Source organism: Perca fluviatilis, chromosome 12, assembly GCF_010015445.1.
Source record: "Perca fluviatilis chromosome 12, GENO_Pfluv_1.0, whole genome shotgun sequence".
NCBI lineage: Eukaryota > Metazoa > Chordata > Actinopteri > Perciformes > Percidae > Perca > Perca fluviatilis.
Genome location: NC_053123.1, coordinates 4,973,009 through 4,985,168, shown reverse-complemented (window position 1 = coordinate 4,985,168; position 12,160 = coordinate 4,973,009). Strand labels below are relative to the sequence as shown.

General features: G+C 40.9%; 1 protein-coding gene across 1 annotated transcript; it reads right to left on the bottom strand.

Moving 5' to 3' along the window:
- Positions 1-3,176: 3,176 nt before the first annotated feature.
- On the bottom strand, positions 3,177-10,380 carry fkbp7 (FKBP prolyl isomerase 7). Its single transcript, XM_039817449.1, has 4 exons — positions 10,066-10,380; positions 9,454-9,605; positions 6,059-6,186; positions 3,177-3,484 (listed from the first exon to the last, which is right to left on the bottom strand). The coding sequence occupies exons 1-4, from the start codon at positions 10,293-10,295 to the stop codon at positions 3,323-3,325; spliced, it is 672 nt and encodes a 223-aa protein (XP_039673383.1). The 5' UTR covers positions 10,296-10,380; the 3' UTR covers positions 3,177-3,322.
- Between the last annotated feature and the right edge of the window lie 1,780 nt (positions 10,381-12,160).

Below are 12,160 nucleotides of genomic sequence, written 5' to 3'. Positions count from 1 at the left end.
AGCTTTTTTTTTTTTTTTTTCTTTTCATGCTGTGCTCCCAAACTGTGGAACAGCCTACAGAAAGATATCAGAGGCAGGCTCTGTTGAAATTTCTGTGTAACCCAGCACCACTTTTTACAATGTCTGTGCTTTATTTATTGCATCAGCAAGAGCCAATAAGCGAGCAGAACTTTGACGACATGCTGTTTTTAAATGACCTGTTTTGCCTTTAAATACCTTCTTTTTTTGTTGTAGCTTATCTTTGTAATGGGTTGCTCTCTCTCACAGCAACGCCTGTATTCTTTTTAAATAATGTGTTTCCCGTTTTTATTCTCTTTTAAATGTTAAAGGCCCCATGACATGGTGCTCTTTGGATGCTTTTATATAGACCTTAATGGTCCCCTAATACTGTATCTGAAGTCTCTTTTATATAGACCTTAGTGGTCCCCTAATACTGTATCTGAAGTCTCTTTTATATAGACCTTAGTGGTCCCCTAATACTGTATCTGAAGTCTCTTTTATATAGACCTTAGTGGTCCCCTAATACTGTATCTGAAGTCTCTTTTATATAGACCTTAGTGGTCCCCTAATACTGTATCTGAAGTCTCTTTTATATAGACCTTAGTGGTCCCCTAATACTGTATCTGAAGTCTCTTTTATATAGGCCTTAGTGGTCCCCTAATACTGTATCTGAAGTCTCTTTTATATAGACCTTAGTGGTCCCCTAATACTGTATCTGAAGTCTCTTTTATATAGACCTTAGTGGTCCCCTAATACTGTATCTGAAGTCTCTTTCCCGAAATTCAGCCTTGGTGCAGAATTACAGCCACTAGAGCCAGTCCCACAATGAGCTTTCCTTAGGATGTGCCATTTCTGTGTCTGTAGCTATTGAGGAGAAGAGGGGGGGCAAGGTGGAGGGTGGGGGTGTGGCCTTGACCAACTGCCACTTTGCAAGTTTGAAAGCCATGATGTCTCTCTCTTTCTCTTGGGCAGAGGTGTATAGTCCAGGTGCCAGAAAGTAGAAATCCTGTCCAGCAGCTGTCCCAACCATCACTAAACCAGCTCCTCTACCAGGTAGATGAGCTCGTTAGTGAAAACACCTGTTCTAGATGTAGAGGCAGATCCAAAAACATGGCAGGATTTTTACTTTCTGGCACCTGGACTATACACCTCTGCTCTTGGGTGGGCCAAATTCTCTGGGTGGGCAAAGCAGAGAAAGGGGAGGTAACCTTGCTCCTTATGACCTCATAAGGAGAAGATTCCAGATCGGCCCATCTGAGCTTTCATTTTCTCAAAGGCAGAGCAGGATACCCAGGGCTCGGTTTACACCTATCACCATTTCTAGCCACTGGGGGACCATAGGCAGGCTGGGGGAATGCATATTAATGTTAAACAACCTCAAAGTGACATTTTCATGCCATGGGACCTTTAAGCACTTTAAGCTGCATGCCGTATATGAAAGGTGCTATACAAATAAAGTTCATTATTACCTTGAGGCCTCTTGAGGCAACAATCTGAGGGTCATAAACAGCATGGAAGTGTTACAACTTTTGAAACCTACAGTATAAAAAGATTTACCTTAAGCTTTGTTGGCTCCTTTTTCCCGAACATGCATGCACTTCCATTTGATTGTGTGTTACACAGAAAGCTGGGGTTTGCCACCTGAAAGCTAAGATAAAATCATATTTTATATATAGAGGTTATACAGCAGTTGATGATATGGAGTACACCCCATTAAATCCTGTAAAGCCCCTGTACAGATGTAATATTGTCATTGAGGTGCAGACTTAAGTTATTGGTTAAGCGTCACCCTCTAGTGGTTACTTTATGTATGTGCACCTCAACACACAGAGGGGAGTTGCTGCTGATGATAAAATGTTTTTTTATATAGATTATAAAATACAGAAAAAAACACTGACATAAGAATATGCATGTCATGTGCAAGAGTTGGCCAACTATTCAGTGACTGATCATTTCTGGGTTCGGAAGAACACTTCACACTTTATTTGATTTATCTTCTCACGTCTGTCCTCTCATACCAGATCATCCACCTACGCTAGAAATGAAATGCAAATTCATCTCTTTTAAACTTTTTTTCTTATCTTGGTAAAAAAAAAAAAAAAAAAATCCCATGAATCCACTGTTTCCACAACTGAGAGGAATCCAAATTACTAATGACATACTGTAGTTTTCCACATACACTATGGTTTATTCATTGATTGTTCCTAAATACAATTGTTCCCCTGGATTTTTAACCACGTAAAGATGTACACAAGACTTGTAAACGTGCATTTTATCATCAATGTTATTCAAACTTCTCAATCACATCCACATGTGCCGTCATTTATTTTAGCCTTGCTGGTATTGGACGTCCTTTCCTGGAAGGAAAGAAGTCTTTGCGGTTACCTTTTCAACATGTCCGCCTCCATCTATGGATCCGTACACTGGTGTGATATTGCAGATTAGAGGGCAGAAAACTCCCAGGAAGCTGGGAAGCTCCTCTCTCTTGTGTCTGGTTCCTCTGACATCTCATTTGACATGGCAGTCAGGTTACAGTTTCAAAGGCAAGGATTCCACAACATATTGCAATCCTGTGGTTTCTATTTTTTGTTTGTGCCGCAAATTGAATCAATGTTTACCAAAAGATAAAACTTAAAGACAGGGAAAAAAAAGTTTAAATGCTTACATTTAGTGGTATTTGGACACATGTTTTCACAGGTGTTTCATAGTTTAATACTTTTAAACTATGCAAATTGAGTGGCTAGTTTGCTGGCTTGGAAAGATGTCTTGGGGACTCCAAATACCTTAACGAAGTTACTTCCTTCAAAAAAAGGAAAAAGCCAGCCCGAAACTGTTCAAATCTTTTTTTAACAGCTAGGGCTGAACTGGTCAAAACCTTGTAATATTCACTGCTATAACATGCAGTGTTTCCTCTATGTTAATTTTCTAGTGGCGGCCACCACAATATCAGAAATAGGGCTGTACAAAACAATGTAGTCGCGGTTGCCTTTTAAATGATCAAAAAATACAGTTCAATCACAACTGAAAATATGCCTCATTGTGTGTGAATAGAGGTGAATAAACATATTTGTTTGTGTTGCAGCGAAGTGTCCGTTCCATACGTAAAACATTTGGCGGAGGGGGGGTGGTTGTTCGGACAGACCTGCCCCCACTGCTAAAAAAAATAAATCCTAAAGGAAACACTGACATGTTTATAGCAAAAAGAACACCTGCAATATACGAACATCGGAGGGTAGAGTTTTCCCTTCCCTATTTATGTTTTCTCTCAAATTAATCAATGTACATAAACTACAACAATTACCGAGATCCACTTCTTCCAACACTAGAGCTCATCATGTTCATAAATATTATATTCCTTGGCACTGATCAGCCCGTCTCGGTCGTGGTCACTCTTGCGGAATATATCAGCCATAATCTTCTCGTAGAAAGGGTCGTCGCGTGCCTTCCCGCCCTTTTCATACTCCAGTTTTAAGTACTCTTTCACCTGAAAATGAAAGGAACACTTCATTCTTCACACTTCAGAATCCATAACAGACATATATTTCTTTCTATATATCTTTTACAACACTGCTATTACATAACAAGGATTAGGGGACCACTAAGGTCTATATAAAAGAGACTTCAGATACAGTATTAGGGGACCACTAAGGCCTATATAAAAGAGACTTCAGATACAGTATTAGGGGACCACTAAGGTCTATATAAAAGAGACTTCAGATACAGTATTAGGGGACCACTAAGGTCTATATAAAAGAGACTTCAGATACAGTATTAGGGGACCACTAAGGTCTATATAAAAGAGAACTTCAGATACAGTATTAAGGGACCACTAAGGTCTATATAAAAGAGACTTCAGATACAGTATTAGGGGACCACTAAGGTCTATATAAAAGAGACTTCAGATACAGTATTAGGGGACCACTAAGGCCTATATAAAAGAGACTTCAGATACAGTATTAGGGGACCACTAAGGTCTATATAAAAGAGACTTCAGATACAGTATTAGGGGACCACTAAGGTCTATATAAAAGAGACTTCAGATACAGTATTAGGGGACCACTAAGGCCTATATAAAAGAGACTTCAGATACAGTATTAGGGGACCACTAAGGTCTATATAAAAGAGACTTCATATACAGTATTAGGGGACCACTAAGGTCTATATAAAAGAGACTTCAGATACAGTATTAGGGGACCACTAAGGTCTATATAAAAGAGACTTCAGATACAGTATTAGGGGACCACTAAGGCCTATATAAAAGAGACTTCAGATACAGTATTAGAGGACCAATAAGGCCTATATAAAAGAGACTTCAGATACAGTATTAGAGGACCAATAAGGCCTATATAAAAGAGACTTCAGATACAGTATTAGGGGACCACTAAGGCCTATATAAAAGAGACTTCAGATACAGTATTAGAGGACCAATAAGGCCTATATAAAAGAGACTTCAGATACAGTATTAGAGGACCAATAAGGCCTATATAAAAGAGACTTCAGATACAGTATTAGAGGACCAATAAGGCCTTTATAAAAGCATACAAAAGGCACCATGTCATGGGACCTTAAAGTGCTATCAACAATCCAGATAACGTAATGACTATAAGCCTGCTGGCAGAGGAGTAACAAATCCTTACACTTGTTTATTATAATGTTAATAACTTTTGGATGCAGGTATTCTGGGGTCGAGCCAATATTTTTGATCCCTTTAAAATGTGTTTGTTTCCCTGGTGGTTTGTAGTCCCTTTATTTTTTTTTGACACTGCTGTAAGGAGTCGTCGAGCAAATGCAGTCTATAAATGAAAGGCAGAGTGATATACAGCCTAACAGCGTTCCAGTACAATCAATGGAGGTTTATGATGTGAGATAACGAGCACAGTATGTGGCCTTCACTCTTATGAGGCAACTACAAAGGCAAGGTTACTACGGTCTGGATTCTTTATAAGCTGTTTGGAAAGCAAGTGATTAAAAAAAAATATAAATGTGGCATCAAGTTTAGATTAGAGATATTTTTAAAAGATTATTTTCAGGGCTTTTTCTGCCTTTATTTGACAGCATAGCTAGGTGAGAAAGGGGAGAGAGAGGGGGAAGACATGCAGGAAATCGGCACAGGTCGGACTCAAACCCTGGACCCCGGTCGAGGCATAAACCTCTCAGTACATGTGCGCCTGCCCTACCCACTGACCCAACCCGGCCACGGGCAACACATTTTTAGATAACAATCTGGTCACGAGCCTGTTGTTACCAAGGCTGGATTATCAACTGGAACTCCAGGTATCAGTTTAAAAAATACAGACTAACCACATGACATTGTAGGGACAGTAAAAAAAGCATGATGAATATTTGTGGAAATATGTTTATTACCGAAATACTAACGCCGCGTGCAACCAGTAACATAGCTCAAGCAACGGCGTTGCGCTGCTCGTTCCCAAGATGGCGCCCGCCTGTATACGTCAACGGTACCGTCTTTCTAAACAATCTTTTTAATAAACTGTCTGTCCACTTACAAAGTTCTCAATGCTTGTGTTTACATGTAGGGACCCTCATTATGCTACTGTGGAAGTGTGGTGCTATTTTGAGCCTTGTTAGTGGTATAGAAATAGCGATTTCTTTTTACTTTACCCGTGCCCCGACGACTAGCGTTATGAGCTAATTAGCGGTTTGTGATAAAACTGGTCACATTGGATTAACATGAAAACATATCCCAGAGAACGGTCGACGCGGTACACATGTGTTATTAACCCCTAGGTTCATTTTGCGCCGGATTTCTCCTTTAAAAGCAACACTATGTAACTTTTCCCTCTTGGGTCCCCCTACAGAATGTCTCATTGGAACTACAGCTGCAGCTCAAAGTTACATAGTGTTGCCTTAATGTGTTAAACCAGATATCATCCAGAATGGAAAGACTGTACACACTGCACAGGAAGAGTAACCGGTGTTTAAAAAGGGGCTAGCAGCTCATTTTTGCCCCCTTCGAGCATGTTAATCCAGCCATGATTATTACCTTTTCTGTCTGAGCTACTTCTGTGATAATGACCAGCCTGTAGACGGTAGTTACCTCAGCCTTTGTGAGACTCCTGTCTCTATCAAGGTCCATCTGTCCGAAAGCCTCCATGCTGCGCGGTCCCCTGGACACGGAGTAGACCTCCACCTCAAACACCACCGTAGCGTTGGGCGGCACTGGATCTATTTCATCAGGGGGATATAACAGCAGCACGTGAAGAGTTTAAAACACCACAAGCAACTATAATGCCATAGTCGTAGCTCATAATTACTGATCTTTTTTTTTTTTTTTTTTTAATCATGCACTACCGTACAGGGTGGAGTTGTGAAGTTGGTGTGACGACATTTAAGGAAGGAGGGGAGTTGCATTTTACTGAGTTTATCTGGTCGGTGGTTCTGCTACTATGTTCTGACTTTGTGATGAACTGAAAAAAACAGCTACTAACTACGTAAATGAATGGATAACGTCTACGAAATGTAAAGGCCCATAAGGATATGGCATTAATCCAGCAAGAAAATTAAAAATATTCTCAAGAGAGCAACATGCAATTAAAGTTGTTGTAGGAGGCTCCATGTTCTTGTAGAAAAACAAGAACATGGAGCCTCCATTACAGCTGTACAACACTGGGTTCTCACTCAGCAGCTCTCAGCCTGGGACAGCTTTAAACTTCACATGCACGTAATTGCAATGCAAACTGTTGCAGAGACAGCAAAAGCACACACACACACTCGGCAAAACCATTTCCTCCACAGCCAAATGGTGAAATCAAGTGATGAAACCTGAAATGCAGACTCCCAGGCTGGGCGACACCACCATCAGAACATCACACCAAAGTGCATTTACGAACACCAACATGAAGAGGTTAGTAAGAAACAGTAGTTAAAGATGAAGCGCTAAGAATCAGCTGTTAGTTGTGCTGTTAGTGCTCCAATACATGCAGAAAGAGGGAGATGAAGTAAAGACCTTTAAACCTTTGTGCATGCTTACAGTACATGCCATGGCGGGATGAGCAGCAAACACGGCGAGGGATGTGATGCCCTTTCAACTAAAGTGCTGTAAAAGAAGACAAGACAGCGTGAAGGCAGCTCTTCCAGCACAGAAACAATACTACACAAGAATCAGTTTAAAAGCCTGTATGAATAGGATTTATTGTTTTTAACTTGTCACGGCACAATCTTCCTATTGGTTGCCAGGCTGAGGTAGGAGGGGCTTACCTAGTCGCAGACACTGGGGGAGTTTACAAAAAGGGAAGAAGAAGAAGAATAAGAAGCTGGAGTCAGAGTTCAGGACGAAAGACAAGTGTTTCGGAGGAGAACCCTTTTCCCCCATTCAAGTTGTGTTAACATTATTGTCCACTTCTAAAATGTCTACAAATGTCTACTCTTTCAAAAGAGTGCTGGCGCTGACCCGAGCCGGACAACGCGGTGAGCTAGTCCAATGACTGAACGAAGTTTCTAGAGTTCGGATCGGGCCGCATTTTTCTGTCCGAGCCCGGCCGGCGTCCGACAGAGCAGTAACCGAACCCGAGCCCGACAGGCATTAAGATATTTTTGTCCGAGCCCGAACCGAGCCCGACGCAGTTCAAATCTCATACTAATGACACACGTACGTTTGTTTGTGGAAAGCTTTTATTAAGCAACTGTACAAAGGCATTCGGAAATGTCAACAGACGAGCGCATCAGCGAACACGGGGCAACAATACATAATAAGCTTTTTTAGATTTAAAATGTTCGATGCCTTATTGCGCCGATGTGACCCAGCCCGACCTGAACCCGAACATCATTTCTACCGGGCTCTACAGGCGGCCAAACTTAGAAAGTCCTAGACGATGTTAGCAAGTTGTCCCAGGGTTGTAGTTATGCCGTGACAAAATCAATCATACAACATATCAATACTACTCCTGGACATTGTCATTTCATTTCCTATGTTCCCTCCCGCCACTGACATCCATTCATTTCACTAAGGCATCAACTTGCAAACATAAAACTTGCTTGAAACAACTGATCAGAGAACATGTGGACGAGAACATTGTTTGTAAATTGCGTGGTAATCTAACTTTTTGGTAAATATTGAAAGAAGCACTCAACTGATTTTTACACATGATGATCAGTTTACTCATCCCACTGCTTTCTTTGGCAAGACACACTTTACATAGAATTTAAGCGCCAAGATTGGTGAGCAGTGAGCGGCTCTGGATGCAGAAGTGATTTTTGCCCATTTAACATGTCCAGTGACGTTTCATCAAATGCTTATATAAAGAGTTTTAAGCCTGGAGCCAAGCCAACCAGCTAAGAGATGACTCGTGACCAAAAAAACAGGGCGGATTACACCTTGGAAAGCCGTGGGATGGAAACAGTTATATAATGTCCTCTGTGGCTCTGGAGGAGCTTTCTCAAGTCTGAGCAAATAACCCTGGTGATTTCGTAGTGATGTCATCAGGGTTATCTCGGCTCAGGGTTGGAGACTACAAATTTATAACATAAAGCCTTACGTTACAAACGGGGGCTGTGTAGTTTAGAAGACATGTTGTCAGTACCCGATCCGTTCCACCGGCACAATCCGTTCTGCGCATGTGCAAGATGACACGTATGACATGACGTATGCGCAGATGATAATACTGTTTTACGACCTGCCCAATCTGTTCCACGCTAGCCTCCACCGGGATAGCTAACAGCTAATTCGGCTAACCGCTAGCCGACAGCCTTCAGTCTAAAATAACGCATGCACAGAACGGATCGGGCAGGCAGAACGGACAGCTAGATTCAGTCTAAAATAACGTTAAGTCAAACATAATGGGAAAAGCAAGCTACAGCTAAATTAAGACTTTACAGTTATAACAATAAAGACAAGTATTGAGTGATTGTATTTTAAATGAGCACAAGTAGAACTGACGTAACAGCTGTTATATATGTTAACGTTTATTTTCAAGTTTTATTTTGAGGGTCTTTTAAAGTTTGCATGCTGTCTCAGCTAGCGGTTAGCCGAATTAGCTGTTAGCTAAACTAACGTTAGCCTAACTGTGGAGGCTAACGGCAGACCGCTACAATCAGCTAGCGGTTAGCCAAATTAACCGTTAGCTAAACTAACGTTAGCTTCCCGGTGGAGGCTAACGGCAGACCGCTATAATCACCTAGCGGTCCGCCGAATTAGCTATTAGCTAAACTAACGTTAGCTAGCGTGGGAACAGATTGGGTAGTGTCGTAAATCCTCGTACCACAGCGCATGCGTGAACATCTTGCGCATGCGCAGAACGGATTGTGCCGGTGGAACGGATCGGGTACTGACACGTGTATGTGTTTAATGAAATGATGCTACCAAGTTGCATTATGGGAAGTGAGTCTGAACCATAAAAACCCTTTAAAGTAATGTAATATTGTGTAAATCTACGATTTAGCAGTGGGCAATATAAAGATTTTCCTGATACAAAAATCACTGTTACAATTACTTACCTTTGCCTTTTTCTCCAAAGGCCAGGCCAGGGGGAACAGTTATTTTTCGCTTCTCTCCAGGACACATATCTTCCATCCCAATATCAAGGCCCTTAATGACTTGTCCGACGCCCAGCACAAACCACTGAGGGTGCCCAGCTTTGTCTGATCGACTAAACAGAAACAGTGCAAAAAGGTCAATCAGAATTCACATCAATAGAATTTGCAGGGCCCATCTGAGCACATATGGACAGATCTATAATTCTGGTCAGGGACTGTACCGTTACAGTATGAGGTTCCTACCCAATTCATTTTCGTACTGTCCCTAAACACTCCACTGTACCATGTGAGGACTGCTGAAGGCCTAAAAGCAATAGTACGATGCCCAGTATTGTACTTGATTTATGTCGCATTGAAATGAAGAGTATACAATTTATATAAGGAGACCTTAGCATATAATGTAGAGTGCAATGTGAAACCTCTGTAGTGATCAATCTTCATTTAGATAATACAGAGCTTAATAATACAGTAATAAAGCCTGCAAAATGTGCATGTTGACTTTCAAAGCATCGAATAGGCTTTGCAAAGATGATATCTATCAACTGCAGCTAAGTTTTTTCTCGCGACACCAACCTGCAGTAGAACTGAGAACCATCTTTGGCGAGGAAGCCATCGTAATGGACGTTCATCAGATCTCCTCTTTTACTCTTCGGAGCGCACTGCTCGGGCTTGAACACAACTTCAATCTTGACGTCGCCGTCCAGCTCAGCTGGCGTCGCCCAAACACACCAGAAACTGAGCTGGGAAGAGACAAGAAGCCACAGCGTGCAGCTCACTAACCTCCACATCGTGCCGCCGTGCATTCGTGGCAACTTCTGACGTTTTGGACACCCCAGAGGGACGTGGAGAGCTGGAATTGTACCGCTATGGCTGCTACTTACTATGTGGGACCACGTTGCCCTGAGCTCGGACTGTCAGGGGTTGATTGTTTCCAGGTTCTCTAAATCCCGCCTCCTCTTTAACTGGACCAAGCCATGGCCCTGGCCTTCAGCAATGACGCACTGGACTCATGGATGTATTAAGCATGGCTGTATTAAGAGAACGATTATAAGAGAGATTGGACTGGAGAAGCTTACTGTAAACTTTACCTGAAAGACTAAACTAAGGGCAACTAAACGCCAGTCACTCAATATTACAGAACTAGCATATAAATCAGGGGTTTTTACTATTTTTTAGGCCAAGGCGAAGGCCCTATATTAGATTCATGTTAATGTACATTTTAAAAAATATTTTAATTTTTTAAATAAAAAAAGAACGTTAAAAAACGTAGGCTATCATATAACAATGTGGCTGCGCCCCTGCAGTAACTCTGATGACCCCCTAGGGGTCGCGGACCCCCTGTTAAATATCTCTGATACAACCTAGATTATATTTCCCATGTTGTAGCAATGAATGAATAACTAGAAGTTGGAATATGTCAACATGTGAAATACACTTTACGTGGAGATTATTGCTGTTGTAAAACTAAAAGAAAAACAACTTCTGCATCAGATGTCTGACATTTATTTTGATCACTAATTTTTCATTTTATAAAGTTAAAGTATAACATAATGCCGGGGGATATAGAAGTAGTACATGTAACAAAAGATACATGAGAATAAAATAAATGTACAAGTGCCTGCATGGTTTTAATAGTTTTAGCATATAGGTGCTGGCATCAGTGATGGCACTTAGGCCTACACTATGGCGACAATGTATGAATGTATGTATGTATATATATATATATATATATATATATATATATATATATATATATATATAAGCTGTGGTAGGATGAAATGGTCTCCAGTTTTGTAGACTGCAAATTTTAACTGAGCAACAACAACAAAGTTAACCTTTGGTATGTATCACAGAAAATAAGTAATTTTAACAAAATAATTCGATAAACAAACAAGCCTGTGAATCAAAATGTAGCAAAGGTTTCATTTTTTTTATGTTTATTTGAATAGGGATGGATGCAATGTACAGCATTACAGCATTTATAGCTAGTGCTTTTTTTGCGATCAAATGTTTTTATTCAATCACACGGGTTGGTCTTTCAAATTACAAACAATATGCTGAGACATAAGAACACATCCCAGGACCAAAAATCACAGAGAGGAAAGACAGGAAGGGGGGAGACATAATAAAAACACAACAGTAAGAATGATGTCTGCAGCTTACAAATAAGACATACAGAAACAGACATACATAAACAAACAAACAAACAAACAAAAGACATTGACAGAGAGACGGACAAAAGGGACCTAACAAATGCACAAATAGAAGTAAGAAGGCTATAGCACAAGTCTACAGCATGGATTTCAAGGATTCAGCAATGTTGAGCCAAGTGTCCAAAGTCTTTTCTGATGCTCCATTTATGCGAGCTGTAGAGAGCTCCATATATATGACATCCAAAAAGGAAAGGGTCCATGTACGAATAGACAAGTCATGAGGTGGTTTCCAACGGGTTGCAATCATTCTCTTAGCAGCTGTAAGTCCAGCAAATACAGTACGTTTTAGAATTTTAGAGAGCTGAAGGGCTGACAAATCCTTCAGAATCAAAACACTGATAGTAACAGGTACAGTATCATTAATCAAGGCAGAATTTATAGCTATTTCTGATTTAATGCCCGTCCCTAGAAGGGCTTTGCATGTTCCCCCCTTTGCTCTCTTAACACTTAAGGTT

Excerpts from the sequence above, each read along its gene's own strand:
- fkbp7 (XM_039817449.1), bottom strand. The coding sequence starts at position 10,295 with ATGCACGGCGGCACGATGTGGAGGTTAGTGAGCTGCACGCTGTGGCTT. Across the intron at positions 9,606-10,065 it reads GGTTCTCAGTTCTACTGCAG|TCGATCAGACAAAGCTGGGC; the intron begins GTTGGTGTCGCG and ends GTTTCTGTTTAG. Across the intron at positions 6,187-9,453 it reads CTTTGGAGAAAAAGGCAAAG|ATCCAGTGCCGCCCAACGCT; the intron begins GTAAGTAATTGT and ends CTGATGAAATAG.